Source organism: Neoarius graeffei, chromosome 19, assembly GCF_027579695.1.
Source record: "Neoarius graeffei isolate fNeoGra1 chromosome 19, fNeoGra1.pri, whole genome shotgun sequence".
Lineage (NCBI taxonomy): Eukaryota > Metazoa > Chordata > Actinopteri > Siluriformes > Ariidae > Neoarius > Neoarius graeffei.
Window position 1 is genome coordinate 55980299 of NC_083587.1, and position 20572 is coordinate 56000870.

At 44.5% G+C, this 20572-nt stretch overlaps 2 protein-coding genes across 3 annotated transcripts in view; one reads left to right on the forward strand and one right to left on the reverse strand.

Moving 5' to 3' along the window:
* hmgn2 (high mobility group nucleosomal binding domain 2) overlaps window positions 1–20572 on the reverse strand; it is a 419610-nt gene that overhangs the window by 146028 nt on the left and 253010 nt on the right. The window lies entirely within an intron of this gene.
* The window catches only part of ago1 (argonaute RISC component 1), a 110333-nt gene that overhangs the window by 55312 nt on the left and 34449 nt on the right, over window positions 1–20572 (forward strand). Inside the window, exons 8-15 of the mRNA XM_060900328.1 lie at window positions 33–180; window positions 291–410; window positions 2495–2617; window positions 8914–9047; window positions 9159–9343; window positions 9671–9830; window positions 10053–10143; window positions 17893–18087. Coding sequence (XP_060756311.1) covers window positions 33–180; window positions 291–410; window positions 2495–2617; window positions 8914–9047; window positions 9159–9343; window positions 9671–9830; window positions 10053–10143; window positions 17893–18087 — 1156 coding nt within the window. The remainder of the gene's footprint in view (window positions 1–32; window positions 181–290; window positions 411–2494; window positions 2618–8913; window positions 9048–9158; window positions 9344–9670; window positions 9831–10052; window positions 10144–17892; window positions 18088–20572) is intronic.

Consider the following 20572-nt stretch of genomic DNA (forward strand, 5'->3'; position numbering starts at 1 on the left):
ATGTTCTGCTGCGACTCTGGGTGTTGTCGCAGGTTCCCGCTGCAGCTGGAGAGCGGGCAGACGGTTGAGTGTACGGTGGCACAGTATTTTAAACAGAAGTACAACCTGCAGCTGAAGTACCCTCACCTGCCCTGTCTGCAGGTGGGCCAGGAGCAGAAACACACCTACCTGCCCCTGGAGGTGAGCCGTCCTCGTTGAAGGAGTAGTTCAGTCAAAATTTAGTTCCAGTTTTTAAGCTCCCAGCACAAAACGTTCTCATGTTCTCAACGCAAGAAACGTTTTCCTCCCAGGTGTGTAACATCGTCGCAGGCCAACGATGCATCAAGAAACTGACCGATAATCAGACGTCCACCATGATCAAAGCCACCGCGCGCTCAGCACCAGACCGACAGGAGGAGATCAGCAGACTGGTGAGCACTGCCCTCTAGTGTTCAGGGTAGAAATAGAACCCAGGTTTATTTTATTTATCTTTAGTGATGGTCAGATAATGCTGTGTTCACACTTATACCGGCACGAAAGTGGTATAACTGTATCGATACAAAGTATACCGGTACAGTTTAGTGCATCTGTCCACACTAGTGAGAAATGTTTGCGGTTTTCTTTCACGGTAGTTGAAATGCACGTGCGCGAAATGTTTCCGTGGTTACCGAGTAACTTCCTTCCGAGAATATGGCGGATGAAACGACGTGTGTGCGCTTTTTGTTGTCAGTGTACAGTCTGTATTTCTGGTGGTCATTATTCAGTCGAATCGTATAAAACGCGCGAGGCAGTTCTCCCCCCTCACTTTCTCCCTCTTCCCTTCTCTTTCTCTCTTCCTCCTTTCTTCCTCCCTCTTTCCCTTTCTCCCCCCTTTCTCTGCTCCATGTAGCTCCACGGTCGTTTTGAGCCATTTTGACGTTTTATTTACAGCTGGAAAGCACGGGCGTATTGTATTGTATGAATAACCCGGAAGACGTAGGAATGGTTCATTGCGCATGCGCGTTATATTTGTATCGATACAGAACCGCTTCATCTGTCCACACTACAGCGAAGCGCTACAGTACCGGTACGAAACCCATATATTTGTGGGTTTCGTACCGATACAGTTATACCGCTACAGTACCGGTATAGTTGCTAGTGTGGACAGGTGTTGCGGTACGAAAGTAGTTTCGTATCGGTACAAAATCCCTAGTGTGGACAGGGTAAAAGACTCCAAACACTTGAGCTTTTTGCTTTTTCCCACATATTCTACAACATTCAGTGTAACTACAAATGGATAAAAATGAAAGTTTGTTTATTGTAAAAAAAAAATATATATATATATTAGTGCTGTCAAAAATGTCGCGTTATTAACGCGTTAACTTGACTCAATTTTAACGGCGATAATTTTTTTATCGCAAGATTAACGCTCTGTGACATGATGTAGGTTTTTCATAAGCTTTTGAAACTGCCGGGAACTTGGAACAGAGACAAACGATAGCAGCTAGACTGTAATGCCCCCCACAGCCAGAGTCCTCTGTCCTCCTCCCAAAGAACCAGCGCGGGCAGGGCGCATTAGTCGAGATGGGATTTATGGCTCTGCATCTTTGTGATCCGTTCTTTGAAAAGAGCCGTTCAAAAGACTGGCTCATTTGGCTCTTTTTAAATATTTATTCAGTTTTAAGAAGACAGCGTCTAAAGAAGCCAGATCCCTCTGAACTGTAAACTCAATGCTATCCCAGAAATCCTTCCTGTAATATGCAAATTTGGCCGCCTCTGATTGGACAGCGCGACGCATCAACAGGCAGAAAGTGTAAAAGTACAAAATGTGTTAAGTGAGCTGAAACAGCAAAGATCAGATTCAATGCAATATTTATCAACGAACAACTTAAAGTTAATATAATAGTGTACTTTATATTATAATCAAGCATGTCAAGCCTACCGTCACTGTGAGTTGTAGACTAACTCAAGCAGTAGATCACTTCACTCACAGTTCTTTTGCTAGCACCGGTGCTCGGCTTAGGTTTCACTTTGCAGTGGCTGTGTCAAGACGTGTTATGCTTTGCAATAAAAAAAACATTGGTACAAAGCAAGCCCATTCACTTTTTTATGCTGATAAGAGAATTACAATGGTTTTTCATGTGACAAAAATGTGCGATTAAATTGCGATTAATCGCGAGTTAACTATGACAGTCGCGACATTAATCGCGATGAAATATTTTAATCACTTGACAGCACTAAAATATATATATATATATATATATATATATATATATATATATATATATATATATATAAAAACATTGACACATTGCATTGCTGTGGGATAAGAGGAATAAAACACTTCAGAGCATGCAGTGATTGGAAAATAATCACCTTCAAGTTGGTAACTGCTTCATGATGATGCTTTATGGAAATAGTCCAGAAAATGAAACATGGCAGATCTGTGCTTATTGCTTTTTAATTGATGCAAATTTAGATTTTATTTATTTTTTTTAACCCTCCTAATCTCTTGTTCTTGTGCGTCTCTGTGCAGATGAAGAACGCCAATTTTAATCTGGACCCCTACATCCAAGAGTTTGGGATCAAGGTGCGGGACGACATGGCAGAGGTGACGGGCCGAGTCCTCCCAGCTCCCATCCTGCAGTACGGAGGCAGGGTAAGACGCAGGCACAGCTTCACCTATGAGCTACTCGAACATTTTGTTTTTGTTTCTGTATTTATTTCAGGAGTAAAATTCTCTCAAATGGCAAACTCTGATTATATACATGGGGCTAATTTCAGCAAAAGTCGCTTTTTTTCTATTTAATACTCATCAAACACTTCTTTCTCAGTAATGATGTTAAAAACTGGTGATTAGTTTGTCAGTTTAGTTTGTCAGGAAATTTTTTTTTTTAAATTTAATTTTATTTCCCATGAATTTCTCTTATGTTTTCATCTTCATTTGTGCTTTTTATTTTCCATTCTTTTATATTTTTCATCAGTTCTTTTTGTATTGCTTTATGAATGGATTTATTTATTTTTTATTTTCTTTTTTCTTACAATTTTTTGCCTTTTTTTCAATTTTTTTTAAATCCGTCCTACACATTTTTAAAAATTTAATTTTATTTCCTATGAATTTCTTTTCTCATTTGTTTTCATCTTCATTTGTGCTTTTTATTTTCCATTCTTGTGTATTTTTCATCAGTTCTTTTTGTATTGCTTTATTAATGGATTTATTATTATTTTTTTTTACTATACTCAACGAAAATAAAAACTTTACACTCGTTTCAAAGTCAATAATTTGAACATTTTGGAAAATAGGTTTGAAATAACGATTGTATTCAATTATCTTGTCATTAAAGATGCTATAGCATACAGATTATGTTTGTCATGGAATCGGTTCCACCGGAAATGCGACGACAATGTCCATGATCAAAAACGGTGAGTCACAACTTAATGAAATCATGTCAATATCGGGTGTGTCCTCCATGGGCGTTCACAACTGCGATACAACGTCTCCTCATGGATTGGATGATGCGTCTGAACACAGCTTGGGGAATGCACCGCCATATTTGTACCAACATGGCACCAAGCTCCTGCAAGTTCTGTGGATGGTTCCAGTGGTTCCTGTGGTGCCAGTTTGATGGAGACGTGTCTGGAGATTATGGATGGTCTGTCGACTGCATCCCATAACCCTCGCAACGTCAGTGACGGATGTTCCCGTATCCAGCATGCCAATGGCACGTTCACGCTGAATGTTTGTCAGTCGTGGCATTGCAAATTAACGAATAATTAACCATAAAACCTTGTTTTTCTGAGATGACACTCTACTCTGCTACCGTGAGATCAATTGCACGTGTATCAATAGGTCACGTCACTTGTGTCACGTGGAAACGTGATTTTAGCGTGCAGTGCTCTTGCACGTGCTACGTAGGCCCGACCAGTAGAATGAATGTGTGACGTAATGCCCTTGACAATGCATTTAACCATAATCACAACAAGAACTCTTTCAAGAAAAGTTTCTAAACACTATTTGAAAAATAATGAGTGTCAAGTTTTTATTTTTGCTGAGTATATTTTTTGCCTTTTTTCATTTTTTTAATCCGTCCTACACATTTTTTAAATTTAATTTTATTTCCTATGAATTTCTTTTCTCATTTGTTTTCATTTCTTTTTGTATTTATTTGAATTTTTTCTTTACAAATTTTCTTGCCTCTTTTTCATTTTTTTTAATCCACGTCCTACACATTTTTTTCTCCCCCCCCCCCCCCCCCCCCCCCCCGAGCTTCTTATTTCATTTTTTTTGTTTTCTACTGTATATACTCACTTTTTCTTTAGCTTTTTTTTAAAATTCCCTTCTTTTAGCTCTTTACTTTTGGTTAATTTACTTAGGCTACTATCACACTGTCTCGTATCTTGCCATGTAAGCGGCGTGTGGGCCAAACGCCAAGAAAGGAGGTGTATTTTGTCCAAAATAAAAGTCCTGTGGCGTATCTGGGGTTTGTATGGGGCTCAAGGGACGTAAAGTTATGGCGTACTGAGGCGGATGTGTTACCCCAGCATAACCGTTTCATTGGCGTAACGTTTTGTTCTTGCGTGTAATGTTGCTGTGGTGTACTTGCGGCGTTCACAGGTGGGTATAAAAGAGGCCCCAACGCTGCGTTCGTCGTCATTCGTCACAGTCAAGAAAGCATCATGCCAGCGAAGAAGTCAGGGCCCAAGAAGGACAAGGGAAAGACAATCGGCCGCATCCACCCAGCCAGCCCCGGAGCCACCTTCATCAGACACGTCAACGAAGGCCAAGTTTACATTAGACCGTATCTGTCTCGTTTTCTTCGCGGATGCACTGTCCGTTTACATTAAAACGCCTGGAAACGCCGGGAAACGGGAATCCGCCAGGGTCCACGTATTCAATCCAGATCGTGTCTGGTCCGGTGCTGTGTAAACATTGAGGATACGCGGATACGCTGTGCTGAGCTCTAGCTGGCGTCGTCATTGGACAACGTCACTGTGACATCCACCTTCCTGATTCGCTGGCGCTGGTCATGTGACGCGACTGCTGAAAAACAGCGCGGACTTCCGCCTTGTATCACCTTTCATTAAAGAGTATAAAAGTATGAAAATACTGCAAATACTGATGCAAATACTGCCCATTGTGTAGTTATGATTGTCTTTAGGCTTGCCATCCTTCCACTTGCAAGTGGTAAGTGATCTGCGCTGGGATCACACACACAGCGGCTCAGTCCCAAATCACTGCTCGTGCGCTTCACTCGCAAATACAGACTGTACACTGACAACAAAAAGCACACGCACGTTGTTTCATCCGCCATATTCTCGGAAGGAAGTTACTCGGTAACCACGGAAACATTTCGCGCACGCGCATTTCGACTACTGTGAAAGAAAACCGCAAACATTTCTCGCTAGTGTGGACAGATGCACTAAACCAGGGGTTTTCAAAGTGTGGGAGAGTCAGCCCCCCCTCAGAGAGCAAATAAACAACAGCGCCCCCCCTTACAATTTTTGATGTTGCTATACTTAATGTTCCATTCGTATTTAAAAAAATGGTTGTTGTACACATTTTCTTTTACACATTTTAAACATCTGTGCTTTTTTTTTTAAACATCTTGTTTTACACATTTTAAACATCTCATAGCATCGTTAGCTAGCACCTCTTGGCAGACAACACACTGTGGCAGTGGAGCATCTTCAGATCCAGTCCATGAAAATCCAAACTTTAAATAATCGTGGTAATACTTCCTTCTTTTTTTGCTTGGCCCAGACTCTGTCTCCTCACTCACTGTAGCTTTAGGTACTAAAAATCGATCCATTTATGGCCCTTTTCCACTACCTTTTTTCAGCTCACTTCAGCCCAACACGGCTCGCGTTTCGACTACCTTAGAGCAGCACGACTCAGCTCGCTTCAGCCCTGCTTAGCCCCCAAAACTCGCACGGTTTTGGAGTGGGGCTGAAGCGAGCCGAACCGAGCCGAGTGGGGCTAGGGGCGTGAGCAGACACTCCCCTGTGCACTGATTGGTGAGGAGGAGTGTCCTCACACGCGCCCACACGCCCCGCGAGCACGCTGGGATCTGTAAACACCGTAAACCCGGAAGAAGAAGAATTACGAGAATTTCTGAAGCCTTATGCGTCTCGCCTCATCTATACGCTCTTGCCAGTATCTGTTGGCGTTGTCGGTGACAACAAGCCACAGCACCAAGACCAGCAACACTAACGACTCCATGTTTATTGTTTACTATCTGGCTCGTGAGACTACCGCTTAAAAGATCACTGATGTCACTGTTTGCGCCGCCTAACGACATCACGTGACGTCCACCCACTTTCGCTAACTCCACCCAATGTGTCCACCCACTTCCAGCCAGCACGGTTCAGCGCGGTTGTAGTCGAAATGCAACTCCAACAGCCCCGCTCAGCTCGACTCAGCACGGCACGGCTCAGCCCAACTCAGCTGAAAAGCGGAAAAGCGTAGTGGAAAAGCGGCATTAGTCTCTGGTAAAGGCTACTAGCTGAAGTTCGCTAAACGTCCACAATAGTAACTACTTCTGGTTTATTTTTCCTCACGTTGCGCCCCCGCTGAAAAACTCTGGCGCCCCCTAGGGGAGGCGCACCCCACACTTTGAAAAGCCCTGCACTAAACTGTACCAGTATACTTTGTATCAATGCAGGTATACCACTTTCGTACTGGTATAAGTGTGAACACAGCATAATAGGGAGTATCGGGTATTTATCCTCTCATGGATGAAAAGCAATCCTAAGGTGTCGTTGAGGAACCCTGTTGGTGTGGGTCACTGGGGGCTGGGTGTGAACGGCCTCAAGAGTCGTTGGGGTGATCAGTGGATTGCTGGTTCTCTCTGTCCTCCTGTGAGTCACTGAAAACAGCTGGGTTTTGGTGTGCATTCAGTTGTCTGGGAAGTGTGCCAAGGACTGCATTGTAGGTGGCTGATAAATGATGTCTTGGACCCCCACCTCTGTTCAGTGATGGCCGTTCCAGGTTGACAAAAATGGTTTCTTTCACTCCTCGCTCATACCAACGATCCTTTCTGGCTAAAATGCGTACGTTGCAATCCTGAAATGAGTGTCCTTTGTTGTTCAGATGAAGATAGACAGCAGAGTCCTGGCCTGAGGAACTGGCTCTCCTGTCAAGCGGTTGTTTTGTTTCCCCAATATATAATGGCCCTTTTCAACTACCCTTTTTCAGCTCAGCTCACTCAACTCAGCTCGCTTCAGCCCTGCTTAGCCCCCAAAACTCGCACGGTTTTGGAGTGGGGCTGAAGTGAGCCAAACCGAGCCGAGCGGGGCTAGGGGCGTGAGGAGACACTCCCCTGTGCACTGATTGGTGAGGAGGAGTGTCCTCACACGCCCCGCGAGCACGTAAAATCTGTAAACACCGTAAACCCGGAAGAAGAAGAATTACGAATTACGAGAATTTCTTAAGCCTTATGCGCCTCGCCTCATCGTTGTGGCGTTGTCGGTGACAACAAGCCACAGCACCAAGACCAGCAACACTAACGACTCCATGTCCTCCATGTTTATTGTTTACTATCCGGGTCGTGAGACTACCGCTTAAAAGGTTACTGATGTCACTGTTTGCGCCGCCTAACGACATCACCTGACGTCCACCCACTTTCGCTAACTCCACCCAATGTGTCCACCCACTTCCAGCCAGCACGGTTCAGCGCGGTTGTAGTCGAAATGCAACTCCAACAGCCCCACTCGGCTCGACTCAGCCCAACTCAGCACGGCACGGCTCAGCCCGACTCAGCCGCGTTTGTAGTGGAAAAGCGGCATAAGTCTGTGCATTCCTCACTGCACTGAATTGCGTACACTACATTGTCCTGTTTGTGTCTGGCTATTCTGTCCTTAGGGTGGACCAGTTTCTGCTTCAGGGTGTTACTGGGTCTGAAATGTACCGGAATGTTGTGTTTGTAGAAGATCCTCCTGAGTTTCTCAGATAGACCAGAAATGTAGGGAATGACAATGTTCTTGCGTTTGTTCCTGTTCTCCTCCTTGTCCGTTCTGTTCCTTTTTCTGCTCTTGAAGAAAGTCCAGTTGGGATACCCGCAGTTCTGAAGCGCTTTCTTGATGTGATTCTGCTCCTTCTCTTTTCCCTCCATCCTTGTAGGAATGTTCTGAGCCCTGTGTCGCAAGGTCCTAATGACCCCCAATTTGTGTTCCAGTGGGTAGTCATCCACATATCTGAACCAGTGGCTGGGAGTAACTCCTGGAAACGTGGTCAAAGCTTTATGTTCCACTTCCTCCATGTAAAGATTGGCCACAATAGGGGACACCGGTGAGCCCATGGCGCATCCATGCTTCTGTCTGTAGAAACTTTCATTAAATTGGAAATAAGTGGTAGTCAGGCAGGGTGCAAATCTGGTCCGTGGTGAGGTTCATTCTATCCATTAAGGCGCTGTCTTGAAGGCGTCGTTTTCTAACAGATTCGACTGCTTCTGTGGTGGGAATGCAGGTGAACAGAGAAGTGACATCGTAGGAAACCATGGTATCATCCGAGTCTAGTTTGAGGTCTGCAACTTTTAGTAGCAAAATCTTGGGAGTTTTTGACGTGTTGTGGCGTATTCCCAACAAGAGGAGCCAGGATGGTGGCTAGGTGTTTGGCAATGTTATAGGTGACAGAGTTTATACTGCTGATGATGGGTCTGAGTGGAGCTCCTTCCTTGCGAATCTTGGGGAGTCCGTGTACAAGAGGAATGGCTTCCCCAGGGTACAATCTGTGTAGTACAGAGATCGGTTGATGGCTTGGTCCTTTTCTAGTTGTTGCAGGCAGCTACCAACTTTCTTTTTGTAACACCTGGTGGGGTCCCACCTCAAGGTTTCATAGGTGGTTGTGTCGCTGAGGAGACTGGTCATCTTGGAGTGGTAGTCCGCTGTGTTTAGCACCACTGTGCCATCTCCCTTTGTGTTTCCCACTTAATTTCATAGTTTTGATTGTCTCTGCAGAACCGAGCTATTGCGACACCCAACCAGGGAGTGTGGGACATGAGAGGGAAACAGTTCTACAACGGCATCGAGATCAAAGTGTGGGCCATCGCGTGCTTCGCCCCGCAGAAACAGTGTCGCGAGGAGGTGCTTAAGTAAGCGTAGTCCCTCAACATTTACTCTTATTGTGCTGCTTGTTTTTATTTCTTTTTCAGTTTCAACAAAGTCTGTGGTTCTTCTCTTCTTCTTCTCTATCCCTCCTCCAGGAACTTCACAGATCAGCTGCGTAAGATCTCGAAGGACGCCGGGATGCCCATCCAGGGTCAGCCGTGTTTCTGTAAGTACGCACAGGGAGCTGACAGCGTGGAGCCCATGTTCAGACACCTTAAGAACACCTACTCCGGCCTGCAGCTCATCATCGTCATCCTGCCTGGGAAAACACCTGTCTATGGTACACAACACACACCTCTCACTGTCTGTCTGTCCAGTAACTTTGGTGGAAACGTACCTGAAGTCCGTAAATTATTTAAAATGTTCCTCTGGTGGTAGAAAACCAGCTGTAGGATTCTCTGGCTTGTGAAAGAGTGCGATTGTTGGTTGCTCGCTCTCCTCTCTGAAGCTGATGTTTAAGTCCGTGATGTTCAGCTGTAGCTCCTTTTTTGTGTCAGAAACATTTAAAGTTTTCTAAAATTGTCTCAGGTTCCTTAGACGGGAATGTGTTTTTATTTCTGTTAAAAAAAAAAAAATTTGAAGATCATTTTGTGTGTGTGGTGTGTAGCGGAGGTGAAGCGTGTCGGAGACACTCTCCTAGGAATGGCCACTCAGTGCGTGCAGGTGAAGAACGTAGTGAAGACGTCACCACAGACGCTCTCCAACCTCTGCCTCAAGATCAACGTCAAACTCGGCGGCATCAACAACATCCTGGTACCACATCAACGGTGAGAGAGACGGACAGAGAAAGAAAGAGATGTAGAGACAGACATGGAGATGTAGAGGGAGGGGCATGGAGACAAGGATGGGGGAGAGAGACAGAAGGAGCGAGAGCTACATGATAGAGAGATGGATCGAGAGAAAGAGATGCAGAGCGGGGAAAGAGAAACAGAGTGACAAACGGGGGGGTGTTATCAGGTATGAACAGGTTGTGTGTGATTTCTTGGCAGGTCCGCAGTGTTCCAGCAGCCTGTCATCTTCCTGGGTGCAGACGTCACACACCCACCAGCCGGAGACGGGAAAAAGCCGTCCATTACTGCAGTAAGCACATCTCTGCACTGCACTTCTTACATGTGCAACACGCACACAAAAGAATCATGGTGGTGGTGATGATGGATGGTGATGGTGGTGATGTCAGTGGCGATAATGAATGAAGGTGAATGATCGTGATGGTGGTGGCGAAGATGAATGATGGTGGTGATGGTGCTGGTGTTGGCGATGATGTATGGCGGTCAGTGGAGGAAATGAGGAATTTTAAAGGGGTACAAAATATAATATACAGACCCTTCCCGCATGACGTCACCGCGCCGCGAGATTTCGGTAGTCGCCATATTGGAAGACCAAGTACACATCTATGCAAGTACATGCATACATAAAACAAACTACACCTGAAATGTAGCCAGGGCCGGTTCTGCCCTAATCTGGACCCGGGTGCAACATCGCGCAAACCCCCCCCAAAAAAAACAAAAAAACAAAACACACCAGTCTAATGCCGCTTTTCCACTACAAACGCGGCTGTGCCGTGCTGAGTTGGGCTGAGTCGAGCTGAGCGGGGCTGTTGGAGTTGCATTTCGACTACAACCGCGCTGAACCGTGTTGGCTGGAAGTGGGTGGACACATTGGGTGGAGTTAGCGAAAGTGGGTGGACGTCACGTGATGTCGTTAAGCGGCGCAAACAGTGACATCAGTGAGCTTTTAAGCGGTAGTCTCACGACCCGGATAGTAAACAATAAACATGGAGGACATGGAGTCGTTAGTGTTGCTGGTCTTGGTGCTGTGGCTTGTTGTCACCGACAACGCCAACAGATACTGGCAAGAGCGTATAGATGAGGCGAGGCGCATAAGGCTTCAGAAATTCTCATAATTCGTAATTCTTCTTCTTCCGGGTTTACAGATCTCAGCGTGCTCGCGGGGCGTGTGTGGGCGTGTGAGGACACTCCTCCTCACCAATCAGTGCACAGGGGAGTGTCTGCTCACGCCCCCAGCCTCACTCGGCTCGGTTTGGCTCGCTTCAGCCCCACTCCAAAACCGTGCGAGTTTTGGGGGCTAAGCAGGGCTGAAGCGAGCGGAGTCGTGCTGTTTTAAGGTAGTCGAAACGCGAGCCGTGTCGGGCTGAAGCGAGCTGAAAAAGGGTAGTGGAAAAGGCCCATAAATCAGGACAACCAGTGTTCGAACTACGGAGGTACTCGGGGGATCCGAGATCCCTTGAAAACATGATTTGGGAAATGTTGGGGGGTCTCTAAAATATTGGAAAAACGATGTTTATTGGCATAGCAGTCATGTGTAACGGGAAGCATTTGCATATCCGAAGTGCTGTGTTTACATCAAAGATAAAATAAACCGATATGACAACGACTGCTGCTGCCAGGTTGGTTGTTGAGTAGCCTGACTTTTTTTTTTTTTTCCCTTGCGTGTGGTATCATTGTTGACGCGAGGTTGTTTTTTGAACATGCCAATGCGGACACGATTTCCTCTGATGAGTTACGACTTCAGACGTGATGCGTGTGTGGAGGTGTGGAGTCGGCGTGATATGTGCGTAAGATAGGCTTCTCATGTGTTTGGAGATCCGCGCTCCAAGACAAGCGCAAGCACCCCCCCCAAGGGAAAAAAAGGGACCCCCCCCCCAAAAAAAATATCGGCATAGTTCGAACACTGAGGACAACCATCACATAACTATAAACATTTTATATCAACTATTTTAACTAAATGGGCTATAATAAATAAGCCTGCAGGCAGCCACGGCGGGCTGCCTCAGAAAAGTAACCATTTGTCCTACCTTAACTCGTTTTGCTTTTTCTGCCTCCTTTTTTGTATTTTCGACCCTGCGTTTATTTTCTTTCCTTTTCTGAAAACCCGATTTGCGTCCAGACATTTTGTTCTGCTATTTTGTTCGACTGTCTCCTGGCAGAAAGCTCCTTGGTTTGCTTGTGTCTCAATCACAGCTGGTATTCTGAAGAACGACTTCTTTTCACCTTTCCCATCAGCTTTGTTGGAACACTCTAACACAGCACAAAAGTTTACCGTTGTAGGTTTATGATGAATCAAGTGCCTCGTGGGTTTAAATTCCACGCGCTGCCGTTATTTCCCCCTAATCACGAGTTTGTTGGTCTTCCAATATGGCGCAGGGTTTGTTTACTTCCGGTTTCCAGTGACGTCAGTGGGAAGGGTCTATACGGTTGCTGATGTGACAAAGTAACGTATTCTTAAGTATAATATCAAATTTATGTACTAGAAAACAACGAAATATCTGGGTAATTGTAAATATAATACTTTATACGCTAAACCGCACAAGAGTCGCCATTTTTAAAAGACCATGACGTCAGCGCTACCCACTGCACTAGCGGAACTCTCCGAAATAGAGGAGAGAAGCGTGTAATCATGGCGTCGGGCGCATCAAGTGAAAGCGACAGCTCTGTCGAATCATATGAAGAGATCCCGCAAGACACACTGCAAGCAGGCTATGGCTTAGAAGGGTACCAGTTTGAACCTAGGAGAGGTACTCTCGACTCCGGTGATGAAATAAGAGAAGAAAGCTCGGATGACGGCGAGGATGAGACTGATGCTGACCATGGGCGTGGCGAGCGTGGGGCAGAGCGTCTGCGTGCAGGTGACACGGCGTGGTGCTCGTGCGGAAAATGTAACGTGGAGTTGCTCACGAGTCCAGCAGAGTTTATTTGCTGCAATGAGAGAGGCGCCACCCGTGGACTTGCGAAATCGTCGCAAGAGGCAGAAACGGGTATTTCACACGTGCTATTCCCAACCTCAATGAGCCAACACAACTGGGCACATACATACGTCATGAGTGTTACGCAGAGAAAATGAACGTGCATTCTGATTGGATAAAATTAATATCATGGCGGGCTGTTCAAACTGCGGAAATAGTTTGCTCGAGCTACTTTCAAAACGCTATAACTTTCCAACCTTAGAACAAAAAACTTTTGTAAGTCTTGAATAAGGTTCGTTAATGTGTGTTTTATTGTTATATTTACTCTATATATTGCCCTCTGTTCCCCTTTAAGCAGACTGTCACAGGACAGACAAGTCTGAGATGTTGTCCGTCTGTCCAAATTCCAGTCTGCCCAAATGACGGGCCAAAGGTCCGGAACAATGCGTCCGGAGCCCACCTTAGGGCCGCAGAAGCTGAAGGGCTTTAGGTGCCTGGAGATGGCTTCTCGGCTATTTCCAGGCTCATTTTTGTGATCTTCAAAGGCCAATTCATACCAGACATTCATTGCCAATTACACGACAAATTGAATCTACTTTACAAGAAAAATGTCAGAAGATTAAAGAAAAACATTCTACCCAAGAAAACAGTAGCGCACACAGGTCAGTTCCATGTCCAGAAAAAAGTTTGGGGGGCCAAGGATGTTCCAGCTGGTTACAGCGTACTGGTATTCCTGTACAAGTACGATAATAACACTCATGAAACATTAGGTCAACGATGACTATTTAGTCATTGACACGACGATTCTTACATAACGGAGTTAAAATTTTGAGTCTGAGATCCCAAGTAACTTTGTAACAAAATGACTTTTACAATGACTCCAAACGAGACATGGTCATATCATTTGGCATTCAGACTAAAATCTGCAGGACTAGAACTTGGAAGAAAATAAAAACTCGAATAAAAGTAACTCTCCATCCTACAAAGCATACGACTACGACTGTCATTCTTATTAGGAATGAAAAAATGCACATAATAATCACAACCACTGATTGGCAGTTTGGCACTGAACATAATACTGTACTGCAAAGTTTCATGGAAACTGAACTCTTAATCAACTGACTGGATCAACCAGATACTGTCGACCCTAAAACACGAGCTCAACTGCATCATACAATAAAAACAGTGAATACTGAGTTGTTTATTATTGTGTTATTTAGTGTGCCACTTGAGGAGAGGGAGGTGCCTGTAAAGTTTGGTGGGGCGAGGACCATCAGTGGCTGAGTTATGAATTTTTAAAGTTGGGCCCTCGGGGGCCTCACAGGCCATGTTACGACATAATGTATTTGTCCAGTGTAACATTTGGAGGAAAATTAGAAGTAGATTAGACCCATATCTTTACAACTTTTCATGGGCCATCTGGTTTGATGCTTTTGAAATACAGATGGACGAATGCGAAAATTCCTGGTACATACCCGCTGGTCTGACCTTATTTCCCACACTGGTGACGGTGGCGATGATGAATAATGGCAGTGATGGTGATGATGAATGATGGTAGCAATGATGAATGGTGGTGGTGGCAGCGATGATGAATGATAATAGCAGCAGCAGTGGTGGTGGTGGCAATGATGAGTGGTGATTGTGGCGATGATGGGTGGTGGTGGTGGCGGTGATGAATGATGGTGGCAGCGATGATGGATGATGAACAGTGGTGGTGGCGATGAGTGGTGGTGGTGGCGATGATGGATGATTTGTGGTGGTGGCGATGATGGATGGTGAGTGGTGGTGGCAATGATGAATGATTGTGGGGATGGCAATGATGAATGATGGGTGGTGATGGTGGTGGTGGCGGTGATGAATGATGGTGGCGGCGATGATGGATGAACGGTGGTGGTGGCGATGATTGATGGTGAGTGGTGGTGGTGATGAATGGTGGTGGTGGCGATGATGGATGATGAACGGTGGTAGTGGCGATGATTGATGTTGAGTGGTAGTGGTGGCGATGAGTGGTGGTGGCAATGATGAATGATTTGTGGTGGTGGCGATGATGGATGATTTGTGGTGGTGGCGATGATGGATGATTTGTGGTGGTGGCGATGATGGGTGGTGATGGTGGTGGCGGTGATGGATGATGGTGGTGGCGGTGATGGATGATGGTGGTGGCGGTGATGGATGATGGTGGTGGCGATGATGAATGATGGTGGTGGCGATGATGGATGAACGGTGGTGGTGGCGATGATTGATGGTGAGTGATGGTGGTGGTGGTGGTGATGATGAATGATTGTGGGGATGGCAATGATGAATGATGGGTGGTGATGGTGGTGGTGGCGGCGATGATGGATGAACGGTGGTGGCGGCGATGATGGATGAACGGTGGTGGCGGCGATGATTGATGGTGAGTGGTGGTGGTGATGAATGGTGGTGGTGGCGATGATGGATGATTGTGGCGATGATTGATTGTGGTGGCAATGATGAGTGCTGATTGTGGCGATGATGGGTGGTGATGGTGGCGGTGATGAATGATGAACGGTGGTGGTGGCGATAATTAATGGTGAGTGGTGGCGATGATGAATGATTGTGGTGTTGGCAATGATGAGTGGTGATTGTGGCGATGATGGGTGGTGATGGTGGCGGTGATGAATGATGAACGGTGGTGGTGGCGATAATTGATGGTGAGTGGTAGCGATGATGAATGATTGTGGTGTTGGCAATGATGAGTGGTGATTGTGGCGATGATGAATGATGATGGGTGGTGATTGTGGTGGCGGTGATGAATGATGGTGAGTGGTGAATGGTGGTGGTGACAATGGTGAATGATGGTGGCGGTGCTGGTGATTCTGGTGATGGTGTTTATTATTTGTCTTTCACACAGTGTTGAAACACTTGTGTTGAAGAGCACAAACCCTCCATTCACCCGAGCAGCAGAAACGCGGGACTCTGCACCTCTAACTGACTAAAACTCAAACAGAACTCTTCTGTGTCACTGAGTAACGACGCTGTAAATTGACGTGAGGATTTACCGAAGCCAGTCCCAGTTTCTCTCCGTTCCCAACTTTCATTTCCTGCAAACGTCACTTATAAAGTCACTTCCAGCTCAGACTGCAGAAAGATTAATATACGAAGGTTCAAAACTCTGTTTATTCTCCATTTCCAGCCTGAAGACAGATGATGATAAAATTTTTTTCTGCAGTTAGAAAATGTTCCATGATGGAACTCACAGGCTGTTCTTTTGCCTTATTTTTTTTTTTCCAAAACCTTTTTTTCTAGTTTTCGTTTTTTTCATAACTTTTTTTTTTGTTTGCATTCTTGCCTTTTCTTTTCCTTCCTTTATTTCTTGTTTATTAATTTTCTTCTTTCTGTTTTTTAGTCTCTAATCTTTTCATTACCTTTTCCTTTTTTGTCTTTATTTGCTATTGCTTTTTGTTTTTCTTTTTACTTTCCTGTTTTTCTTTATAAAACTTATTCTTTCCATTGTTTTTTCTTTTTCAGGTGAGAGATTGAAGTTTTATTTGGCTTTTAATGTTCTGTTTCTTTTTTTTCATTTTTCCCTTTATTTCTTCTTAGAACATGTATTAATTTCTGCTCATACTTTCTTTTTCTTTTTTCAATCTATATATTTTTTTCCTTCATCTTGTGTCCCTTTTTAAAATCTTTGGTCCTTTCTTTTTAATTAGTTTTTTCTTTTTACTTTTTTCCTGTATCTATTGAATCTTTTTTTTTTTTTAAATCCATATATTGATTATTCCCCCCCCTTTTTTTATGCTTTTCATTTCTTTCTAATTTTTAAAATTTCTTTATTTAAAAAAAAAAATCATGTATATATTTCCTATTGCTTTCTGTTTCTTTCTTTTTGTTTTCCCCTTTTTTTTTTTTTTTTGGTCCAATCCCTTTTCATTTCTTTACTTTTTCATATTATTTTATTTCTTTATCATATGAGCTTGTCTTTTTTTGTTTTTTCAGGCTGTTTTTATTCTTCAGTCCATGTCCTGGACGTTACATTTTGCTCCCATGTTTTTGATCGAACGCGTAACCCAGTGTGTGTCCATTTCCTTGTTTTAAAGCGGATGGAACGACACTAATCACCTCATCAAACCCATTTCTTCTCTACCCGGCTGTAGTAAATAGGAAAGCGTTGTGTCGTCAGAGGCAGAAAGCGGCGTTCTGGCTTTGTTTCCCAACGCCGCTCTGCCGTTCAGCCCTCGTGCCTTTTAAAGAGCACTTCAGTGGGCGAGGGACGGAGCAGAGGTGGAGGAGGAAGGAATTAGGAGCGGTTAGCGCAGAGAGCGAGAGCGTACGGCTGGTGGATGAATCACACAGGATCGGACAGCTACGTCACCGCACACCCTGTTAGCTCTGGGGCACTTTCAGTCTGCGGGCGATGGTGACAAAGGGCTGAGTCACAGGAAGAACGAGAGAGAAAGAGATGGGGTGTGTGTGTGTGGGGTGTGGTGGTGGTGAGCGGCACTGACCGCATTTCCCCAAACACAGAGGTGAAATGAGGACTCGCTATTTTCCCGTAACCACTAGATGGAAGCATTTCTACAGCATTGTATAGAGAACACCACGTCGTCTTTGTCCATCTCTACAGTCTTCCAACTCGGACAGCTTACATCCTCCTTCGAAATCCGTCCACGTTCCCGTCCTGATGGACGGCTCAGACGTAGAAACACGCTTTACGGTTCTTATTTACTCATCGAAGATGGTATTTTAGTCATTAGCCGTTAGTTCCCCTGATAATCCTGTTTATAGTACTTTTTTTTTTGTCTAGCACATTTAACAGCAGGATTTCTTCAGAAATCCAGAAGGAGATTAAACCCGTAAAGAAAAGGAAAAACCTTCCTGAGACGGCACGAAGAACCCTCGAGGCTCAAAAGGGAACCTTGTGGGCCTGTGTGACGGCAGATCGTGAACGAGATGAGTGTCGTCCAGGTGTAGAAGAGTAGAGATGATAAATAGGAGTAAAATAAGTGTGTTGGAAGGACGTTCAATATCAATCAATGCAAGATTCTTCAATTTGAAAGCGGTACACGCAGCCAAGGACTCGATAATTCTTGCCTTTCTTTCAGGCTCCAAGTCTTACTTTTGTCCAACTCCTCCTCATACCATATGCCTCTCTGTTTCTGTAGGTCGTGGGCAGTATGGACGCCCACCCCAGTCGATACTGTGCCACGGTGCGGGTGCAGAGGCCACGGCAGGAGATCATCGAAGATCTCTCCTACATGGTGCGTGAGCTCCTCATCCAGTTCTACAAATCCACCCGCTTCAAGCCCACCCGGATCATCTTCTACAGGGACGGCGTTCCTGAAGGGCAGCTCCCACAGGTCAGCTCTGACATCAGCACGGCTAAATCATCCATCCTTCAGTTTGAGTTTTTTGTCTTTGTCTGTAGGAGAAAGAAGAAGCTATGCTTTACAGTAAGTTTCTCTGCATCCGAATATTCCGTATGGACTCATTAACACTTATTTGCCGAAGGTTAAGTGAATATAAGCTAAACATACATGACACTTTTTTTTTTTTTTTTCCTTTCCTCCCCTCGATGGAATAAAAACGTGTTCTGTTCCCTTCTAGCGGGTTTCATAGCACGCGATATTGTTAGCATATCACATATCCTACGTGTATTACACTACCGTTCACAAGTTTGGGGTCACTTTGAAATGTCCTTATTTTTGAAAGAAAAGCACTGTTCTTTTCAATGAAGATCACTTTAAACTAATCAGAAATCCACTCTATACATTGCTAATGTGGTAAATGACTATTGGGCAATTCCATGTAAATGTCAACCTCACCATGCAAAAATAAAGCAACATGTAATACATCAAAACCACTCCCAGAGATATCACCTAGGCCTGTATTTTACAGATGTGAATAAGTTGAACCAATTTGTAACCAACCTAATATGTCACTGTCAGTCTTTCTTTCTTATAATGTAAAACCCAAGCTAAAATCCACTTTGATCATGTACAATTCTATATTATTGCCACGAGCCACAGAAATGTATGCTAAAATCCACAAAACAGCAAAACAATAGCCATCCTAAATATTATTTAAGAACTTTGATAGTTTTAGCTGATATTTAGAGAGTTTTTCAAAGGGTTATGGTGGTTAAATTGCTGATTTTCTAAACATACGCCATGTCTATTTCAGACGCGTCACATCCATAACGGAATTTCGTCACATCCATAACGCTGACTTTTCCTTCCGAAACTCTGCATGAAATACAAAATATTTTAAACAAAGATTTTTTTTAATATTCACCTTGGACCCCTCTATCAAATGGATATCTCCATTTCGACATTAGGTTTACAATTTCACAGAGTTTGATAAAAATGTACAGTCACCCAAGAAAAGTGATACTTTTTCTGTCACATCCATAACGCATCTTTTATTGGCGTTTTCTGGCATGCCCTAGATGTACTATGGGAATTGTTCTTGTTCTATCACTTCTCCAGTATGGTACAGCCTTAAAATATGCAACACCTGTTTAAATACTGGGAGACAATAAAACATGCACTGGGTCATTTGTTGCCATTTTGAGTTCAAGTGTCGCATCCATAACGCTGGAATTGCCCTATTCTAGCTGCAAATGTCTGGTTTTTGGTGCAATATCTACATAGGTGTATAGCAGTGGCGGCTGCTGGTTTTTAAAACGGGAAGCCCATTTTACGCATTCATCGTAAAACCTGTAGGCCGGATATCAAAGCACAGAAAGGTGTGCCCCATTAGCATAGTGAACTAGACAACCCTACCTAGTGGCAGAAAGTATTTTTGCTTGTACATTTCATGTTATGGCACATGCCTGGCACAGGTGTCTACACAAATAGGGCTAAACATCCACCTCGGCAAGACCAAAGTACTCAGGATAAATGCAGCTAATGACGAAGCAGTTATGCTTGGGGAGAAGGCCCTCGAAGAAGTCAACAGCTTCACGTATCTGGGCAGCATAGTGAACAAACAGGGAGGATCCGATGAAGATATCAGGGCAAGAATAGGAAAAGCAAGGGCCATCTACATCTCTATGAAAAACATCTGGAAATCAAGAGAGCTGACTACCCCAATAAAGATGCGCCTGTTCAACTCAAATGTCAAATCGGTACTCCTATATGGCTCAGAAACTTGGAGGCTGACCAAGACAACAACCAAAAAACTGCAGACGTTCATCAATTGCTGTTTAAGAAGGATCCTGAGAATTCATTGGACGGACCATGTACGGAACGAAGTGTTATGGGAAAGATCCAAACAAGAACCCATAGGGAAGACCATCCTGCAAAGGAAGTGGAACTGGATTGGGCACACCTTGCGAAAGCCAAGTTCGAACGTCACCAGGCAGTCCCTGACATGGAACCCTCAAGGGAAGAGAAAACCAGGACGCCCCAAGAACACATGGCGACGCGACCTGGATGCCGAGCTGCGAAGAGCAGGCTACTCTTTCCGAGAGGCAGAAAACCTAGCACAGGATCGGCAACGCTGGAGAGAAGTTGTCCGTGGCCTATGCTCCGCAGGGAGCCAAGGGCCTAAGAAAAAAAAAAAAGAAGAAGAAAATTTCATGTTATAGTCTGGCTTGCCAGGCTAGTGCCTCATATCCTTAATCAAAAATATCAAACATCCAAAAATCACTGGCTATTCAACGAAGAGCCTTGAACATCATACCCTGATATGCAACACAGAGTCTTTAACACAACACCCAGCTGTGCAACACATCCTTGAACATCTTCTGCAACACAGTCTGGAAATTCATAACCAGGTAGGCTATGCAACACACAGAACCTTGAATATTATACCCAGGTATAACCTATAACACAGAGCCCA